This window comes from Anomaloglossus baeobatrachus, chromosome 5, assembly GCF_048569485.1.
Source record: "Anomaloglossus baeobatrachus isolate aAnoBae1 chromosome 5, aAnoBae1.hap1, whole genome shotgun sequence".
Taxonomy (NCBI): domain Eukaryota; kingdom Metazoa; phylum Chordata; class Amphibia; order Anura; family Aromobatidae; genus Anomaloglossus; species Anomaloglossus baeobatrachus.
Genome location: NC_134357.1, coordinates 242,155,875 through 242,176,135, shown reverse-complemented (window position 1 = coordinate 242,176,135; position 20,261 = coordinate 242,155,875). Strand labels below are relative to the sequence as shown.

The following is a 20,261-nucleotide window of genomic DNA, read 5'->3' as shown; positions in this document are numbered from 1 at the left end:
TCCCACGGGGAGGACTCCGACACGGACCGCAGTCCCAGACCGACTAAGCGGGCTCGCTGGGAGATTCCCTCGACTTCATCTCACTGTTCAGGGTCTCAGCATGAGGACTCTCTGGAAGATGAAGCGGATGTGGCAGATCAGGGCTCTGATCCTGACGCCGTGCTCAACATTGATACGCCGGACGGGGACGCCATAGTAAACGACCTTATAGCGTCCATCAATCAGGTGTTAGATCTTTCTCCTCCAGCCCTTCCGATTGAGGAGTCAGCTTCTCAGCAGGAGAAATTTCATTTTAGGTTTCCCAAACGTACACGGAGTGCGTTTCTTGATCACTCCGACTTCAAAGATGTAGTCCAGAAACACCGAGCTTTTCCGGATAAGCGCTTTACTAAGCGCCTTCATGACACACGTTATCCCTTCCCCCCTGACGTAGTCAAGGGTTGGGCTCAGTGTCCCAAGGTGGATCCTCCAGTCTCTAGACTGGCGGCCAGATCCATAGTTGCAGTGGCAGATGGTGCATCACTCAAGGATGCCACTGACAGGCAGAGCTCCTGATGAAATCCATCTATGAGGCTATCGGCGCGTCCTTTGCTCCGGCATTTGCAGCCGTATGGGCACTCCAAGCTATCTCAGCCTGTCAGTCTGAGATTAATGCGGCCACACGAGCCGCTACTCCGCAGGTTGTGTCATTAACCTCTCAGGCGTCGGCGTTTGCGTCCTACGCCATGAATGCTGTCCTGGACTCTGCGAGCCGTACAGCGGTAGCATCCGCCAATTCAGTGGCAGTCCGCAGGGCCATGTGGCTACGTGAATGGAAGGCAGACTCTGCTTCCAAAAAGTTTCTAACCGGTTTGCCGTTTTCTGGCGACCGCCTGTTTGGCGAGCAATTGGATGAAATCATTAAACAATCCAAGGCCAAGGACTCGTCCTTACCTCAGTCCAAACCTAACAGACCTCAACAACGGATGGTACAATCGAGGTTTCGGTCCTTTCGGCCCTCAGGCAGGTCTCAATTCTCCTCGTCCAACAGGCCTCAAAAGGGTCAGAGGAACTCTGATTCATGGCGGTCTAAGGCACGTCCTAAAAAGACCGCCGGAGGAACCGCTCCCAAAGCGGCCTCCTCATGACTTGCGGACTCCCCAAACCGCATCCTCGGTCGGTGGCAGGCTCTCCCGCTTTTGCGACGCCTGGTGCCCACATGTCCAAGACCGATGGGTGAGAGACATTCTGTCTCACGGTTACAGGATAGAGTTCAATTCTCGTCCTCCGATTCGTTTCTTCAGAACATCTCCGCCCCCCGAGCGAGCCGATGCTCTTCAGGCGGTGAACACTCTGAAGGCAGAAGGAGTGGTTATCCCTGTTCCCCTTCAGCAATGGGGTCACGGTTTTTACTCCAACTTGTTTGTCGTACCAAAAAAGGACGGATCTTTCCGTCCCGTTCTGGACCTCAAACTGCTCAACAGACACGTGAAAACCAGGCGATTCCGGATGGAATCTCTCCGCTCCGTCATCGCCTCGATGTCCCAAGGAGACTTCCTAGCCTCAATCGACATCAGGGATGCTTATCTCTACGTGACGATTGCACCAGAGCATCAGCGCTTCCTGCGTTTCGCCATCGGGGACGAACACCTTCAGTTCGTGGCACTGCCTTTCGGCCTGGCAACAGCCCCACGGGTCTTCACCAAGGTCATGGCAACAGTGGTAGCAGTCCTACACTCTCAGGGACACTCAGTGATCCCTTACTTGGACGATCTTCTTGTCAAGGCCCCCTCTCGGGTGGCATGCCAACACAGCCTGAACATTGCTCTGGAGACTCTCCAGAGGTTCGGGTGGATCATCAATTTCCCAAAGTCAAAACTGACACCGACACAATCGCTGACATATCTCGGGATGGAGTTTCATACTCTCCCAGCGATAGTGAAACTTCCGCTGGACAAACAGCGATCACTACAGACAGGGGTGCAATCTCTCCTCCGAGCCCAGTCGCACCCCTTGAGACGCCTCATGCACTTCCTAGGGAAGATGGTGGCAGCAATGGAGGCAGTTCCATTTGCACAGTTTCATCTGCGTCCTCTTCAATGGGACATTCTCCGCAAATGGGACAGGAAATTGACGTCCCTCGACAGGAACGTCTCCCTTTCTCGGGCAGCCAAGGCCTCCCTTCAGTGGTGGCTTCTTCCCACTTCTTTGTCGCAGGGGAAATCCTTCCTGCCCCCATCCTGGGCTGTGGTCACGACGGACGCGAGTCTGTCAGGGTGGGGAGCGGTCTTCCTCCACCACAGGGCTCAGGGTACCTGGACTCAGCCAGAGTCCTCCCTTCAGATCAATGTTCTGGAGATAAGGGCAGTGTATCTAGCCCTAAAGGCGTTCCAGCCGTGGCTGGAAGGCAGGCAGATCCGAATTCAGTCGGACAACGCCACGGCGGTGGCATACATCAACCACCAAGGCGGCACACGCAGTCGGCAAGCCTTCCAGGAAGTTCGGCAGATTCTGCTGTGGGTGGAAGCCACAGCCTCCACCATCTCCGCAGTTCACATCCCGGGCGTGGAAAACTGGGAAGCGGACTTTCTCAGTCGCCAGGGCATGGACGCAGGGGAATGGTCTCTTCTCCCGGACGTGTTTCAAGAGATCTGTTGCCGCTGGGGGAAGCCGGACGTCGACCTAATGGCGTCCCGGCACAACAACAAGGTCCCGGCATTCATGGCACGGTCTCAAGATCACAGAGCTCTGGCGGCAGACGCCTTAGTTCAGGATTTGTCGCAGTTTCGACTGCCTTATGTATTTCCTCCTCTGGCACTGCTGCCCAGAGTGTTACGCAAGATCAGGTCCGACTGCCGCCGCGCCATCCTCGTCGCCCCAGACTGGCCGAGGAGGTCGTGGTACCCGGATCTGTTGCATCTCACGGTGGGTCAACCGTGGGCACTACCAGACCGACCAGACTTGCTGTCTCAAGGGCCATTTTTCCATCTGAATTCTGCGGCCCTCAACCTGACTGTGTGGCCATTGAGTCCTGGATCCTAACGTCTTCAGGGTTATCTCAAGAGGTCATTGCCACTATGAGACAGGCCAGGAAACCAACGTCAGCCAAGATCTACCACAGGACGTGGAGGATCTTCTTATCCTGGTGCTCTGATCAGGGTTTTATTCCCTGGCCATTTGCCTTGCCCACTTTTCTGTCCTTCCTGCAATCCGGAATGGAAAAGGGGCTGTCTCTCGGCTCTCTTAAGGGACAAGTCTCGGCGCTCTCTGTATTTTTTCAAAAGCGTCTAGCAAGGCTTCCGCAAGTACGCACGTTCCTGCAGGGGGTTTGCCACATAGTCCCCCCTTACAAGCGCCCGCTAGAACCCTGGGATCTGAACAGGGTGCTAACGGTTCTTCAGAAACCACCTTTCGAGCCAATGAGAGATATTTCTTTTTCCCGCCTCTCACAGAAGGTGGTCTTCCTAGTGGCAGTCACATCACTTCGCAGAGTGTCTGAGCTAGCTGCACTGTCATGCAAAGCCCCCTTCCTGGTGTTTCACCAGGACAAGGTGGTTCTGCGTCCGGTTCCGGAATTTCTCCCTAAGGTGGTATCCCCTTTTCATCTCAATCAGGATATCTCCTTACCTTCTTTTTGTCCTCATCCAGTTCACCAATGTGAAAAGGATTTGCACTTGTTAGATCTTGTGAGAGCACTCCGGCTCTACATTTCTCGTACGGCGCCGCTCGGATGCGCTCTTTGTCCTTGTCGCTGGCCAGCGTAAAGGGTCGCAGGCTTCCAAGTCAACCTTGGCTCGGTGGATCAAGGAACCAATTCTTGAAGCCTACTGTTCTTCTGGCCTTCCGGTTCCTTCTGGACTGAAAGCCCATTCTACCAGAGCCGTGGGTGCGTCCTGGGCATTGCGGCACCAGGCTACGGCTCAGCAGGTGTGTCAGGCGGCTACCTGGTCGAGTCTGCACACTTTCACGAAACACTATCAGGTGCATACCTACGCTTCGGCAGATGCCAGCTTAGGTAGGCGAGTCCTTCAGGCGGCGGTTGCCCACCTGTAGGAAGGGGCCGTCTTTCGGCTCTATTACCGGGGTATTCTTTTACCCACCCAGGGACTGCTTTTGGACGTCCCAATTGTCTGGGTCTCCCAATGGAGCGACAAAGAAGGGAATTTTGTTTACTTACCGTAAATTCCTTTTCTTCTAGCTCCTATTGGGAGACCCAGCACCCGCCCCTGTTCCCTTCGGGCTGTTGTTCTTTTGTGTACACATGTTGTTCATGTTGAATTGTTCTTTGGTTCATGGTTTAATTCTCCGAACATCCTTCGGATTGAGTTTACCTTAGACCAATTTATAAGTTTCCTCCTTCCTGCTTTTGCACCAAAACTGAGGAGCCCGTGATGCACGGGGGGGTGTATAGGCAGAGGGGAGGGGTTTACACTTTTAAGTGTAATATTTTGTGTGACCTCCGGAGGCATAACCTATACACCCAATTGTCTGGGTCTCCCAATAGGAGCTAGAAGAAAATGAATTTACGGTAAGTAAACAAAATTCCCTTCTTCATGTGCTATACAGTGAAGAAAAAAACAACCTTTTGGAGCATATGTTAACAGTGGTTATGCTGGTAATGTGCCTGGTGAAGAACATTGTGGCAACAACGTTCACTGGATTAATGTTTAAATGGTAGTTGTCCTATAGATCTTGGAAATCTAGTCGCAGAATGGTCTCTAATTTCCACTTGACAATCACTCAAAAAAAACAAAAACCCCTAATTTTAATGAAAGCTTCTGATCTTCTTTCAGCTCTCTACACCATTATAACATTCCCATTCCTATTTGCTGTGATGTTTGGAGATGTAGGCCATGGACTCCTCATGGCCCTATTTGCCCTCTGGTTGGTTCTTGGTGAGAACGACCCGAAGCTTAAAAACTCAGACAATGAGGTAGGAAGCATCAGCGTTTTTGGTGGTCAAAGTTTTTTTTTTTAAAGGAGACCTCTAATTTGGCATGAACTTATCTTTGCAGATCTTTTCCATGTGCTTTGGTGGTCGTTACTTAGTCCTCTTGATGGGACTGTTATCTATATACACCGGATTTATTTACAATGAATGCTTCAGCCGAGCTACTGTGATTTTCCCTTCAGGCTGGAGTGTTGACGCAATGGCAAAGGAGAAGAACTGGACGTAAGTAGGTCGTGTAATTTGTGTGCATTTGTAAGTGTCTGTGCTGCTTATTTAATACTATATTTCTCTGAATCCTAGAGATAATTTCTTGTCTACATCCATTCCTGCTCCGCTAGATCCCAACATTACCAATGTCTTCACCGCAGTATACCCTTTTGGCATTGATCCGGTAAGAACCTCTTTCTTAACCCCCTTTTCCATCACAGCTACTTTTTGGCTTTTCTCGGTGAAAAAATAAATAAATAAATAATCCTGGATCCTTCTAAAACTGATGCCATTTAAAACATCCTTAAAAATGAACTTCAATGATTTAACAAACTGAGCTAGCTACAATCCCTTTTTCTTCCTGACTTTGTGACAACTGCTGCTAGATCTGCTTATTAAATCTTTAGTCAACATATTGGTTTATTATATATTATATTATTATTATAGTATAAGAAAAAAAAAAACCTTTTTTGCGGGATACACTAAAATATTTTGGCATTAGCGATAATGACGCAATATACAAATTTTACTTTAATTTTAATACAAAGAGGTTCTTAATTTTAGTGTTTTTTCCCCTTCATTTCAGATCTGGAGTCTGGCTGCAAATCGCCTCACATTCCTAAACTCCTTTAAAATGAAAATGTCTGTCATTTTGGGGGTTTGCCACATGTCCTTTGGCGTTTGTCTAAGCATCTTCAACTACATGTAAGTTTTATTATCTTTTTAAATCTAAACCAGTCACTGTGCAAATGTCTGGTATGTCGGTATCTGTACTACACAACCTTGGATCATCCAATCCATGAATGATCAATGGTTCACTTGCAGTTTCCTCTTGAGGTCACTGGGACCCTCGAATCTGTATCATTAAGCACAGGCAAGCTACATGTATACTTTGAAGGGATTGTCCAGTCTAAAATGACAAGTCTGCAGTCAGTCTGTTACACGCACTGTTACACTACAGAGACTCTCCTGTTTCTAAGCCAGGAATGTCAGCCATGTGACCAGAGCAGTGCTGTAAATTGGGGACGACGACTATAATTAATTTTAAGACCCGAACACACCATTACATACATAATTAGGACTGATTATGGAACATAAACTGATAATTCTTTAACTACATCCGGACTGCCCATAAACTTCTAAAATGTTGCTGCTTACTGGAGCACCTGCACACCATCATGTGAGAGTAGGGATCTGTCTGTCTGACACAAGCCAAGCTCCCCTTGTAGAAGGCAGTGACAGTTTATTGCCATCTATGCCTTCTCTAAAAAAAAAATAATATATATACATATACAGTATATTGTAAGAAGGCGACCAGTGATATTAACAGGCAGTATGTACCACCAAACTGGTGTAAGCCTGAAGCTCCGTTGTGGTACTTGTAGTGCCACAGCTTTGTATTATGTTCACTGGGTCAGGCCACCTATATACACTGCCCCTGGGGGTGTCAGAGGAGAGCCCACATGCCATGTAATGGAGTCAGTGTTTGGCACATGGCAGAATGTGTCTAGAGCAGCCTAGGTGAGAGTTGCTCTAGACTGCCAGAGACTGGGAGGCTGAGAAGCCTCTGAGAGAAGAGTACACTGGCAGGAGCCAGGGGACTTTGTGCAGATTAAAAGTTCAGGTGTCTGAGGAGCAGCCTCTGAGGGTGGACAAGAGGCTGCTGGACTCTGTAAAGAGGGACAGAAACCTCTCGGAGTAACAGACTGGTAGCCGTGGACGAAACCTGACTGGGGTCAGTGAAACGTGTGTGGGAGAGGCACACTTAAGATGGTCAGTCAACCGTTTATTGTTTTGGTTGCCAAAGGAAGCCTCATTTGTGTTGCCAGTGTACAAGCTATGCTTGGATTATGTAAATAAACTGCTGGATTTATAAAGAAACTGTGATCTCTATGCTACCTGATATTGCCATGAGTAAATCCTCTATGTTGCGGTGTGAAATAAATATATATATTTTGCATAGGTAGTTCCTCTGTAACTAGGGATAATATGCCAGCCCCAGTAATAGGGGACATATCTCTGTCCTAAACTAGTTAAGGGCTGTTCAGTATGTTTTGTGAAATTAAAGTTTTTGATTTTTGCTGTCCGTGATCCTCACATGTGTACAAACCTCCTTTTTATAGATCCTCAATCGTGTATTTGATCTCTTGCAGACACTTTAAACAGAGGTATCGCATTTTGGTGATTTCCATTCCTGAGCTTCTGTTCCTCCTGTGCCTGTTTGGATATTTAGTATTCATGATTTTCTACAAATGGTTTGCATTTGATGTAAGATTTGCGCAGACTGCACCGAGTCTTCTCATTCACTTCATTGACATGTTCCTGTTTACCACAAATGAAAATAACATAAATCTCTACCCTGGACAAGTAAGTTTACCTGCACAACGACATGGGCATGCCTTCCATTGTTATGATGAGTGGTCATGTAGTAATTTTCAATATAGTGAAACCAGAGCATTCCAGATAGAATCTGTGCCAAAAATTGGATTGAGGATGCTATAAAGATTATGTGCACAATAAATGATGGAATACTAGAGTAGCTAATGGACTGGAAACAAAAGCTAGAACTAGTCCTGAAGATTAACGCCACTATTCTGGAAAATCAGGTTACGTTCACCATTCCTATTGGTGGGAATCTAGGGTACAGCAGGCTTGTCATATATAGTTGAATGTATTTTGAAGAAGGTAACTGCATACAGATTGTCACCATTTGAGCTTGTATTAGAGCTTCTCCTGTGTCTGTACTCATAGTGTTTTGACGCATGGATGGGCTTGTCATGTATAGAGTTTAATGGAAGTCAATAGGGAACGTAAGCATTATTTTGGAAAATCTTCCGTAAAATGCTTGAATTCTCCATTTACTTCCATTATACTCAATCCATTATTTAAGTCGGTCTGAGTGTCAAAATGCTCGTAACGAGCACAGAGCACCTGAGCATGGTAATGCTTGCTCATCACTAATCAGCCTTTCCAGAATTATACCATGCATTAAAAACCTTTTTCTTACTGGTAATTAGATTGAAAAATCCCTAAAACAAGTTATTTTATTTTTGCAGCACACTGTTCAAATGGTTCTTGTGATTGTCGCGGTGCTGTGTGTTCCAGTTCTTCTCCTAGGTGACCCAATTTGTCTATATATTAAGCATCGCAGAAAAAAGAACAAGAGACATGGAGAGCAGGTATGATCTGTGAAAGGGAATCTGACAACCTAATGTAGGCAAGGAGATTCTGAATCCAGCAGTGCATCTCACAAATATTGGGTGCAGCCATTCTCACATAATCAAAAAATAGAGTTTTAACCATGTAGCTGAGCCCAAGGAGCAGTCCCCACCCATACCAGGTTCTCTGTAGAGTTTGTGCATTAACTGTGAGGTGTCAGTCACAGCAGGGTGGGTGTGTTGGACTTCTCTGCATCGGCATTTCTAGAACTGCAATGTTAATCACAGGGTAATAAAGCCATTAGTTTACTTAAACGATTGCGTACACACACACACACACACACGACATAATTTTGTTTTATGCTGTTCTCAATTTACATAGCAAAAACCTGCTGACAGATTCTCTAAGTAACACTTTGGGTAGCTTCTTTTAGTGTGTTTTAGTCTGAAAAACAAAAAAGTGGTAGCAATGGAGTTTTGTCCTTCCAGTTTTGCAACATGTAACCATGGCTTGTGCATATATCTCAGGGTGGTGACAGCAGTGGCTTACTCGCAGAAGAAGAGAAGTGTTCAGAAAATGTAGAGCATGAGACTGAAAATGGGCCACATGATGGTATAGAGGTAACGTTCCTCCGTTCATTTCCGTTCTGCCCCATTCGTAGACCTCGCATGACCCCTTCTGTTTTTAGAATCTTGCTGATGCCATTTCCTTTGGATATGTCTGGGCCTGGGGAACATATTCCATCTCCTTTCCTATTTTCACATAAGCTGTATTAAACGCTGCCAGTCCTGCTTCTGTCCTCCTACACCCTGTAATTCATAAATGATGTAGATGGAACACAACTAAAGCTACTGACCAGGGACAAAATGGGACTTGGCAGAATTCATTGGTTGTACATTTCGTTTTCACATCTTCATCGGAACAGAGAATTAATCCTAGTTCTTGTCTTGAAAGGCATTGCCTTCACGAGTGACCGTTCCTGTGTTCAGCAACCAGAGACCTTTAGGAGGTGCTGCAGGAACCTGGCACGCTGTTGAAACTCCCCAGCAATGCCTAGACACCCAATTAAGTGTCTTTGTAATTGTCATGCTGACTTAGCAGCCATTCATTGCTTCCTGCAACACCACTAATTGCCTCCGTCTATAAACCCACAAATCTAATTGAATAATGTAGCGATCCTGTAAGAAACCATAATCTGCTTCTTGCCATGCACCCTCAATTTCTCTAAAATGACAGTGCAATGATATTGTTGCCCCTCCAGCCACATTCAGCAGGGAGAGAGGGCAGAACACCGTTCATCACTGTAGCATCCAAAATAAGGCACGTGGGTTTTTAGTTTTATTCCATCGGGCACAGTATACCTGAATCAGGGGAGCACGTTGCAATTTTTCTTTTTTCTAATTATTGATTTGTAGGGCACTGTTTGTTTTGGTAATCTGTAAATCTTAAACAAAGGTGCCCCAAGATTTTTTTTTTTTTTTTTTTTTTTTTTTTTTTTTTTTTTTCTTCAGCAGTGATGCCCTAAGGCCAAAAAGGTTGAGAAGCATTAGTTTGCGTAAAGGAAACCCCTCAAACTTAATTCCGCCCCCAAAACCTTAATCATTGGGCTGTATAATCCTTTTAGGCGATCAATCTCTTCATGACTCCAAAGCACTGCAACTGCAAGAAGTTGCTTTTTTTTAAGTTGTATAGAATTGCATTAGATCATTAAGATTCACTTCTAGCTTCTTAGCCTCATGTTGTATTTTCTAAATAACACGCTACCCTGGCTGACTGGTGGTTTGTTCTGGTATATGGCGGTTGACCAGTGGAATCCGCATGGCAGTTGCTGCTAGGAAGGAAGTATAGCATAAGGCTGAGAAGCTGTAAGTGCATTATCACGTCCTAATGCACTTGCAGTCATCACTTCAGTGCAATTTTCTTGCTTCCTCATCAGTACTTTGTGGTTCTAAAGAGAATAATCAGCTTATCTTTTAACCCCTTCACAACCATGGACGGATCTATCCGTCATGGAGCGTGTCCTGTTAAGCCCCGCCCCCTGCCGTGGGCAGGCGGCGATCGGCGCACATATCAGCTGTTTTCAACAGCTGACGTGTGCCTGCACGTTACGAGTGGAATCGCATTCCACCCGTACAGGGCCGGCTCCAGGTTTTTGTGGGCCCTGGGCGGAAGAGTCCCGGTGGGCCCCATCCACACACAGACACACACATACGTACATATACATATTTAAAGACACTCACAAAAATACGTATAGAACTGACATATCTATACAGTCATATACACTGACATACATAGATACACATCATACATGCATACAGACACACACAACACAACTCTGCTAGATACATACATAGACACACACAGCTCTGCTGGATACATACACACATAGCTCTGCTACATACATACACACATAGCTCTGCTACATACATACACACATAGCTCTGCTACATACATACATACACACATAGCTCTGCTACATACACGCATAGCTCTGCTACATACATACGCGCATCGCTCGTAGGGCATACACCTAAGGGGGGAGAAGCCCATACAGCTCACCAGGGCCCATAAATCGGGGGGCGGGGAGGGCACATACCGCTCAGGTCACGGTGGAGAGGGGGCCCACACAGCGCCGGAGAGAAGAGCTGGGCTGGAGGTCGCTGGCTGCCACTGCAACTCCTTCATCTGTGGGACTGAGCAGGCCGGTCGGTAGCTCCGCCCACAGATGAAGTTCAAACCACGAAGTCTGCGCGCCTTAAAGGGACGGCGCTGCAGATTCCTGCCGAGGACTGCGGTCCCCGGAACTCGGCCCGGGGGCAGCAGAACGAAGGCGAGCGGGCCCCGGCCAAGGGGCACCAGAACTGACGAGGCAGAGTGGGCCCCCCCGGCTCTCCAGGGCCCCGGCATTTGCCCGGGTATGCCGCGTGCTGACGCCGGCCCTGCACCCGTAACATTAACCCCTTACATCTCGCTGCCAAAGTCTGTCAGCGAGATGTATATACGCGTGGTGAAGATTTTCACTTACCGCCGCCCCCACCGAAAGTCACGTGAGTGATCACGTGACTTTCGGTGGTTGCCATGGTAGGACAGGGTCATGTGATGACGCCTGCAGCTATGACGTTTCACTTTAGTTTTCACTCGGCCTGGAGGCCAGTGAAGCAGGAAGTGACTGTATCTGCTGTTTACAGCTGTATAGCTGTGATCAGCAGATAGATCAGAGCGATCGGACAGCTGATCGCTATAGCCCCCTAGGGGGACTAGTAAAATAAAAAAAAGTTATAAAAAAAAAAAACCTAAAAGTTCAAATAGCCTCCCTTTCGCCCCATTGAAAATTAAAGGGTTAAAAAAAATAAATATATACACATATTTGGTATCGCCGCGTTCAGAAATGCCCGATGTATCAAAATATAAAATCAATTAATCTGATTGGAATTTTTGCCACTACGCCGTTTACCAAACACCAAAATTACGTTTTTGGTCGCCGCAAGTTTTACGCAAAATGCAACAGGTGATCAAAACGTAGCATCTGCGCAAAAATGGTACCGTTAGAAACGTCAGCTCGAGACGCAAAAAATAAGACGTCACTGAGTCATAGATCCCAAAAAAATGAGAACTCTACAGGTTTTGTAAAATGGCGCAAAACGCACGCCACTTTTATTGGACAAGCTTGTAATTTTTTTTTTAACCCCTTAGATACAAGTAAACCTATACATGTTTGGTGTCTACAAACTCGCACCGACCTCAGGCATCATACCCACACATCAGTTTTACCATATAGTGAACACCATGAATAAAACATCCCAAAAACTATTGTGCCATCACACTTTTTTTGCTGTTTTTCCACACTTGGAATTATTTTGCGGTTTTTCAGTACACCATATGGTAAAACTTAGGCCCTGTGCGCACTAGGCGTTTTACCCGCGGTTTTGCTGCAGAAATTTCTTGAGAAATGCTTGTGATCTTTCTGCAGACATTTCCCAGCAAAACCTATGGGAAAAAAATAGCTGTGCGCACACTGCGTTTTTCAGAATGTGCATGTCACTTCTTTTCCGCAGGTACCTGCGGTATTTCACTCCATTCACTGTAATGTAATCGCAAAATACCGCGGGTAGCAAATGATGTGCGGTATACCCTCGGTATAGCCGCGGTTTACCTGCGGTAATGCTCATCGCTGCCTGCGGTTTTGCAGGGGAGTGATGTCATTATGCCAGGAAGAGGAAGCTGAGCAGAGTAAATACACACGTCACACTCCCTGGACGCCGCACAGAAGCACTTCCGTGTGACGTCCAGGTGCCCGTGCAGTCTGTCCTGCTCCAGCCCCGCGGCTGCACGCGCAGCAGTGTCCGTGTCTGCCCGCAGTATCAGCAGCTTGTCACCCTGCAGTGCGTGCAGCCGAGGGGATGACAAGCGTTGCTGTCAGGAGGTGAGATGAGATCATTACCTGCTGTAGCTATCTCATGACGTCACCGCTGTCTATGCCATCGGCCCGAGACTGTGACTAGTGGTGACGTCACGGGCTCTCGCTATACTGCTGAGAACGCGGTGGACATAGACGGCAGTGACAGCGCTGACATCAGGAGTGCAGGAGATCATCACAGCAGGTAATGATCTCATCTAACCTCCTGATGGCAGCGTTCGTCATTCCCTGCAGTGACCTGGGCTGACCTATTGATGTTAGCTCAGGTCACTGCACTACTCTCCCAGCCAATGGGTAACATTCTGTTCATTGACTGGGACAGTGACTATGGTATGGATCGTCGTGGGACCCCCTTATTGGATTACGCCGGACCCGGATTTGATTGTTGTTGTCAATAAATTGGTGAAAGAGGGAATGTTTTGGGGAGTGTTTTTCAAATTAAACTTTTTTTTGTCTATTTTTTTTTTTATTTATTACTGACTGGGTTGGTGATGTCGGGTATCTGATAGACGCTTGACATCACTAACCCCAGGGCTTGATGCCAGGTGACATTTCACATCTGGCATCAACCCCATATATTACCCCGTTTGCCACCGCACCAGGGCAACTGGATGAGTTGGGGCGAAGTGCCAGGATTGGCACGTCTATTAGATGCGCCACTTCTGGGGCGGCTGCAGCCTGCTATTTTTAGGCTGTGGAGTGTCCAATAACAGTGGACCTCCCTAGTCTGAGAATACCAGACCACAGCTGTCCGCTTTACCTTGGCTGGTGATCCAATTTGGGGGGGGGACCCCACGTTTTTGTTTTCAAATTATTTATTTAATGTAAAATAACAGCATGGGGTGCCCTCTGTTTTGGATTACCAGCCAAGGTGAAGCTGCCAGCTGTGGTCTGCAGGCTACAGCCGTCTGCTTTACCCTAGCTGGCTACAAAAGATGGGTCGTTTTTGTAGCCAGAACGAGCAAAAAAGCAAAAGACGTCGTTTTGTTTTTTGTTTTGTTTTTTTTATTTATTTTTTGGCTAAATACAAGGCTAGGCACCCTTTAGTGCCACATGAAAGTCACTAAAGGGTGCCAGCTTAGAATATGCAGGGGGGTGGGACATTATATATGTCTTTCTCATCCATCTATCTATTCATCTATCCATCTTTCCCTCTATCAATTATCTGTCTATTGATTATCTATTATCTATATTATTTATTGCAGTTCAGCATAAAAAAAAACGCAGGGAAAAACCGCGGCAAAAAGCGCATGCGGTTTTGGTGCGTTTTTTTACCGCAGGTGCGGTAATCTTCAACTCCCAGAAGTTTCTCAAGAAATTTTCTTGAGAAAAATCACTTAACTAGTGCGCACATAGCCTTATGGTTTCATTTAAAAGTACAACTTGTCCCGCAAAAAACAAGCCCTCATATGGCAAGATTGACAGAAAAATAAAGTTACGGCTCCCGAAAGAAGGGAAACAAAAAACAAAAACAAAAGTGCCTCGGAGCTGAAGGGGTTAAAGGGTTGTACATTCATATTAATGGTTTGGGGAGTAAATGTTTGTTACAGGTTCCTTTTAATAAGTTGCAAATCTGGACTTCACTCCAAAGTCTTGTTATAACATTAGTTGGCACAATGAGGTTTTTGTTTCGCATTTTGTGTAGGTGTGAAAAAATATATACATTAGCTGTAGTACCCGGACGTTGCCCGGGCAGTAACTGTCTCTCTATATCTGTCGCTGTCTGTCTCCCTGTCTCTTTCCTTGTCTGTCTGTTTCTATCTCTGTATTTGTCTGTCTTTTTGTGTCTGTCTTTCTCTATCTGTCTTTTATGTCTCTCTCTCTATCCGTCTCACCACCGACATCTTATTACCTCACACGTAAGCTTCTTATACTAACAGTTTATTTTGTTCCTATAGCAACCACTGACAGTTGCTATTAATAACCTAGAGCTCCCACCTCCATTCAGTTTAAAGGAGGTATGTTTATTGGAGAGTAACTGTAAAGCGTGGGGTTAAATTTTCCCGTCAAGTCTGTCTGACGTTCCCTGGGTCACATGGGGCGTCTGTGCAAAATTTCGTGATTGGAAATGCGACGGTGCGGATTCCTTTAGCGGACACAAGAAACCCCGTATTCTACAGAATAATGCACAAAGTCAGAGCACAAGCATTGTATCTAGATATTAACACATCGAATCGGTAGGCCTAAAATATGGGGACATTAAAAAATCACGACTGTATCAGCAACGATGATGCTATAACCGACTACTGTCGAAGGTTAAACATAATACCGTTTTACACTATATAAGATTTCCCAAATTTTAAACAGTTAGAAATTCCAGCTCTATAAGATCTTTCTAACTGGCTTGTAAGGATTTCCCCTCATACATTTATTACCCACACAGCACGGGATTGGTGATCAATGTATAACTGCTTAGTTGGTTGTCTACTGTGAAATGTGCTTCAATGTGATATGCATTGGTTTAACCCCTTCAGCCCCCGGGCATTTTGCGTTTTTCCATTTTTGTTTTTTTCCTCTTTCTTCCAAGAGCCGTACCTTTTCTTTTTTTTCAGTCAATATGGTCATGTGAGGTCTTGTTTTTTGCGGGACAAGTTGTACTTTTAAATGAAACCATAAGTTTTACAATATGGTGTACTGGTAAACGGCCAAAAAATTCCAAGTGCGGAAAAATTGCAAAAAAAGTGTGATCGCACAATAGTTTTTGGGATATTTTGTGTTCACTATATGGTAAAACTGATGTCACTGTGATGCCTCAGGTCAGTGCGAGTTTGTAGACACCAAACATGTATAGGTTTAATTGTATTTGAGGGGTTAAAAAAAAATCACGTTTGTCCAAAGTGGCGCACGTTTTGCGCCATTTTCTGAAACCCGTAGCGTTCTCATTTTTCTGGATCTATGGCTCAGTGATGGCTTATTTTTTGCGTCTCGAGCTGACGTTTTTAACTGTACCATTTTTGCGCAGATGCTACATTTTGATCACCTGTTATTGCATTTTGTGCAAAATTTGCAGCGACCAAAAAAACTTAATTTTGCTGTTTGGAATTTTTTTTGCTGCTTTACGGTTTACCAATTAGATTAATTTTATATTTTGATCGGGCGTTTCTGAACGCAGCGATATCAAATGTGTATTTCTTATTTTTTTTAACACTTTAATTTTCAATGGGGTGAAAGGGTGTTTTTTGTTTTTTGTTTTTTTTTGTTTTTTAATTTTACTAGTCCCTCTAGGGGGGCTATAGGGCAGAGTAATTGGATTGCTGATCGCGATCTCCAGATCAGAGCTACAGAACTGAGAACTGCAGATTTGGTCCTTTACTTTCAATGCCAGCTGTATTCCGGCACTGAGAGGAAGTGAGTCATGTTAGCTACAGGCGTCATCACATGACCCTGTGCTACCTTGGCAACCACCGAAAGTCATGTGATGTCATGTGACTTCCGATGGGGGCAGGGTAAGACACTGTAATGGCGGCGCGCATGTACATCAATCTGGCAGCGAGATGTAAGGGGTTAATAATCACAAGTGGAAGCGATTCCACCCGCGACTAGCAGGCACACATTTCTTCTGTTGAAAACAGCTGATATGTGCGTGGATCGCTGCGGCCTGCCCACAACAGGGGGCGGGGATTAACCTCACACGATTCATGACGTACCCAGTATATCATGGGTCGTTAAGGGGTTAATGAATCTTTTATATTACAAATCATGTGATTCTAAGACTAATGCAGAAATTGTGTCCATGAATCACAAGACCTGTAATGCACAAAAATGCAAATAAGAAAACCGTAGGAATAAAAATAAAACACTTCAGAAATGCCACAAGAACAATTAAAATCAAAAACCGTAAAAAAATGGAGAATAAGCTGTCATGGCGTTAAGCTTAAGTGACATGGCCCACCAGAATGCATATAAATGAACTCATGATATGGGTCCAGCGCGGCCCATATGGGAATATTTGGAGAAAGCCGCACATATGCACTCAGTTTACAGAGGGTGACGTCTGACCGAATCTGCAGGTTACATTTGGACACAGCAGTGTTTATAGCAGAACTATCTCCGTAGTCCATATGCAGATGTTCACTCGTATAATAAGCACAGGTTCAGTTAAGGAGGCTTTGACAAATTCCCTAATAACCAGTGTTTTTTTTGTAGTTTGATGCAGGGGAGGTCTTCATGCATCAGATGATCCATACCATAGAGTACTGTCTGGGCTGCATTTCCAATACCGCATCCTATCTACGACTCTGGGCACTCAGCCTGGCTCATGCACGTGAGTAGCATTTATTCACTCATTTTAGTCCCATTCTTTTTTCCCTCCCTCCTTTGATAAAATGCATCTGACGCTCATTCAGCTGCCGTGTGCACACCGATTTACATGTGAGGTCTAAGAACACATAAGAATTCCCACTTGTGTGTTGTAGACTCTTTTTTGCATAGTACTGGTAAAGTGGATTTCTCTGCAGATTGTCTGGGTGGGACCGTGCACTCCCACTGCTCCAGCTTTATTCTCATGCCTCACTGCATATGGGTGTATATATAGGAACTGCTGCTGGGATGGTGGTGTTTTATGTGACTATTTATTCTCCTTCTGGCCAGCGGAACTGGAGTCGCGCTCGAATCGACTAACGAGCACCCGAGCATTTAGCGCTCTCCCATCCCTATAGCACATCTGTGACAAACTCCGCTGCTAATATCTGAAACCTTCAGCTAAACCCAGGGAGTTACAGATTATATAGTTTTATTTTTGACCTAATCTGTGCAGTATAGCCAGTTCTTAATATTCATTTTTTTCCCCTTTATCCGGCAGAGCTTTCAGAAGTGCTGTGGAATATGGTGATGCGTTTTGGGTTTACGGATCCAAGTTTCAAATGGAGCATCGTTCTAGTCCCCATCTTTGCCTTTTTTGCGGTGCTGACAATTGCCATCTTGTTAGTCATGGAAGGCCTCTCAGCTTTTCTACATGCACTCCGTTTGCATTGGTAAGTGGAGAAGGGAAATTCCTTTTACTCCTTTTTACAATTTTAGGCCCCTTTCACACGTCAGTGATTCTGGGACGTTTGTGCTTTTTTTAAACGTACCAGAATCACGGACATACGCAGACCCATTATAATGAATGGGTCTGCTCACACATCAGTGATTTTTCACTGCACGTGTCTCCGTGCGGCGTACCCGCGTGTGCGTGATTGCCGCACGGAGACATGTCCTTTTTTTTTTTTTCTGGCATCACTGAAGTCCCACGGACCACGCAGTGGTGTGGTCCATGAAACACGTGCCAGAAAAAAAACGTGCTTCTAAAATAACAATCATTTTTACTCACCCGGCTTCAGCGGCGCTCTCTGCAGCCCGTGCAGCCTGCTGCTTCTGAGCCGGCTCATTACTGTCACGCATATTCATGATGCACGACACAGCCGACCCGGAAGCAGCTGCTGCAGGGGTCACCGCCGGCCGGATGCTGCACCGCGGGAGCGTGCACAGGTGAGTTAATCTCTATGTGCAATCACGGGCCACGGAGAACGGAGCCCGGATTGCACTTAGACAACCCACGTGTGCTGTGAATCATGGCACACGGAGGGACATGTGCGTGTTTTCCACGCCAGTGAAAAACGTCTGTGTTTTTCACTGACGTGTGAAACGGGCCTTTATATGGAGGTTTTAATGTAATTTTCACACAAATCTGCAGCAACATTTCTATATGTTTTGGGTGTGTGCCCGCCTCTTCTTCTTTTTTTTTTTTTTTTTCTTTCCCTTCCTTGCAGACTTACAGCATGTCACTTTTCACCCAATCTAATGACTGGCTGGGGAGTGGGGGAGAACACATTACTGTGTGTGTGTGTGTGTGTGTGTGTGTGTGTGTGTGTATATATATATATGGATGGATAGATAGGGGGAAAAAAAGCAGAATTTTTATGCGGCAATTCCATTTAACATCTGTGACACTGGCTGCTTTTATTGTTCCGGGAAGACAGTGTCACTTCTATCAATCTCCTATAGTTCTGCTGCTTCGGAGGCCAGCCTACCCTCTAAATATAGAAGTACATAACTCATGGATCCCATTGATCAGGATGGTATTACTGTGTGGCATCATATAACCTTTACTAGCTACACTTGCAGAGATTTTCAAGGAATCTGAATGCAGGTTGTTCTAATAATTTTGGAGAACTGAGCATAATCGTCTGTGGGTGTAGTATTGCACAAATCCTTCTGGGATTTCATGAAAATACAGACAGACTGGATATTCTGAGATCAGGGCTCTGTCGACCATATCACTTCCAAGACTCTGTTCTTTACTCTGAAGATAGTTCTTAATGGCCTTGGCCTTGTCTTTGTGGTTATTATCCTGCTGCAGAACAAATTTAATACCAATCAGATAGGACACCTCTCTGATGGTATTGCAAGAATAATAAGACCCCAAAATACATCTATTGAGTTTCCTTTGCACAGAATAGACAATATCTGTAACTGCCATGTCTATAAGACCATTTGTACAGCTCATAGCACACCATTGCTGAGGCCAGTGATTAGTGGCAGTGGTCATTTGGGGTATGCAGATTGGAACATCTGTAGCCAAGGTAAACCAAAGATGACAATCTTGGTGCTGGAACAAGCAGGAGTAAAGGGGGCATCAGGTATTCTAGAATTTATTGTGTAGTTAATGTGTGATTTGTGAGATAGATATATATATATGTATGTGTGTTAGTCCTGGGGGGAGAGAGGAGGATAATAGGAGGAGTAGTCCCTGAGGGGGGGGAGGTGTCTAAAAGGTGCCCATTGTGTGCGGGGAGAGGGGGGCGTGGCTGGGCCAGCCAATGCAATGGTTGTCACTGTAATGACTTATTTTGGAGCCACAGACAGAATAAGGTGTGTGTGTGTGTGTGTGTGTGTGTGTGTGTGTGTGTATAATATTTTGCCTGTGGGCGCTTTGTTACTTTTTTTTTTTTTTTTTTAATACAAATGTTTTTATAAATACAAACCTGTCAATTTTAAATACATTTTTACATCCTTTGGATGACTACTTTAATTATGCATATAACGCTGTTAAACCTCCTTTTTTATTTTTTCTCCTGTCTCTTGCAGGGTGGAGTTCCAGAACAAGTTCTACTCTGGGAGTGGATACAAGTTTACTCCATTCAGTTTTAAACCATTATTCTAATTCCGTCATCTGTTCTTTTTCCTAAGTCTTGATTCTGGCATGTAAAGGGAATTTGCTTTTTGGGAAAAATATTTCTACTGCACAAATTAAACTTTTTACGCACAGTTGTTTGTAGCCTCTTTTGATCTGTATTAGATATTCTACAGTAGTCGCAGGTTGACACAAAGCTATTTTTACTGCCTGGGATCTGATCCACTTATGTTTTTTCTCTACCAGTGTTTGTATAGGATACAGTAATGGTTACTTGCAGACACTACTACCCCATTAAGCCATTTGCATGTAGACTTCTGTAATAGAAGTGGCTTTAGTATTTATTCTATACGACCCTTAGAGGAGTTTGTCCCCCTCTAGTTTGCGATCAAAAACAACCAACCTCGTTTTCTTTATCGCTTCATTGGGGGACA

General features: G+C 45.3%; 1 protein-coding gene across 1 annotated transcript in view; it reads left to right on the top strand.

Moving 5' to 3' along the window:
• Nucleotides 1-19,967, top strand: part of LOC142311141 (V-type proton ATPase 116 kDa subunit a 3-like) — a 51,474-nt gene extending 31,507 nt beyond the window's left edge. Inside the window, exons 11-20 of the mRNA XM_075349291.1 lie at nt 4,773-4,912; nt 4,995-5,152; nt 5,231-5,321; nt 5,724-5,842; nt 7,291-7,504; nt 8,194-8,316; nt 8,824-8,916; nt 16,860-16,977; nt 17,515-17,686; nt 19,782-19,967. Of these exons, the coding sequence (XP_075205406.1) occupies nt 4,773-4,912; nt 4,995-5,152; nt 5,231-5,321; nt 5,724-5,842; nt 7,291-7,504; nt 8,194-8,316; nt 8,824-8,916; nt 16,860-16,977; nt 17,515-17,686; nt 19,782-19,857 (1,304 nt within the window). The 3' untranslated portion in view covers nt 19,858-19,967. The remainder of the gene's footprint in view (nt 1-4,772; nt 4,913-4,994; nt 5,153-5,230; nt 5,322-5,723; nt 5,843-7,290; nt 7,505-8,193; nt 8,317-8,823; nt 8,917-16,859; nt 16,978-17,514; nt 17,687-19,781) is intronic.
• The last annotated feature ends 294 nt before the right edge of the window (nt 19,968-20,261 follow it).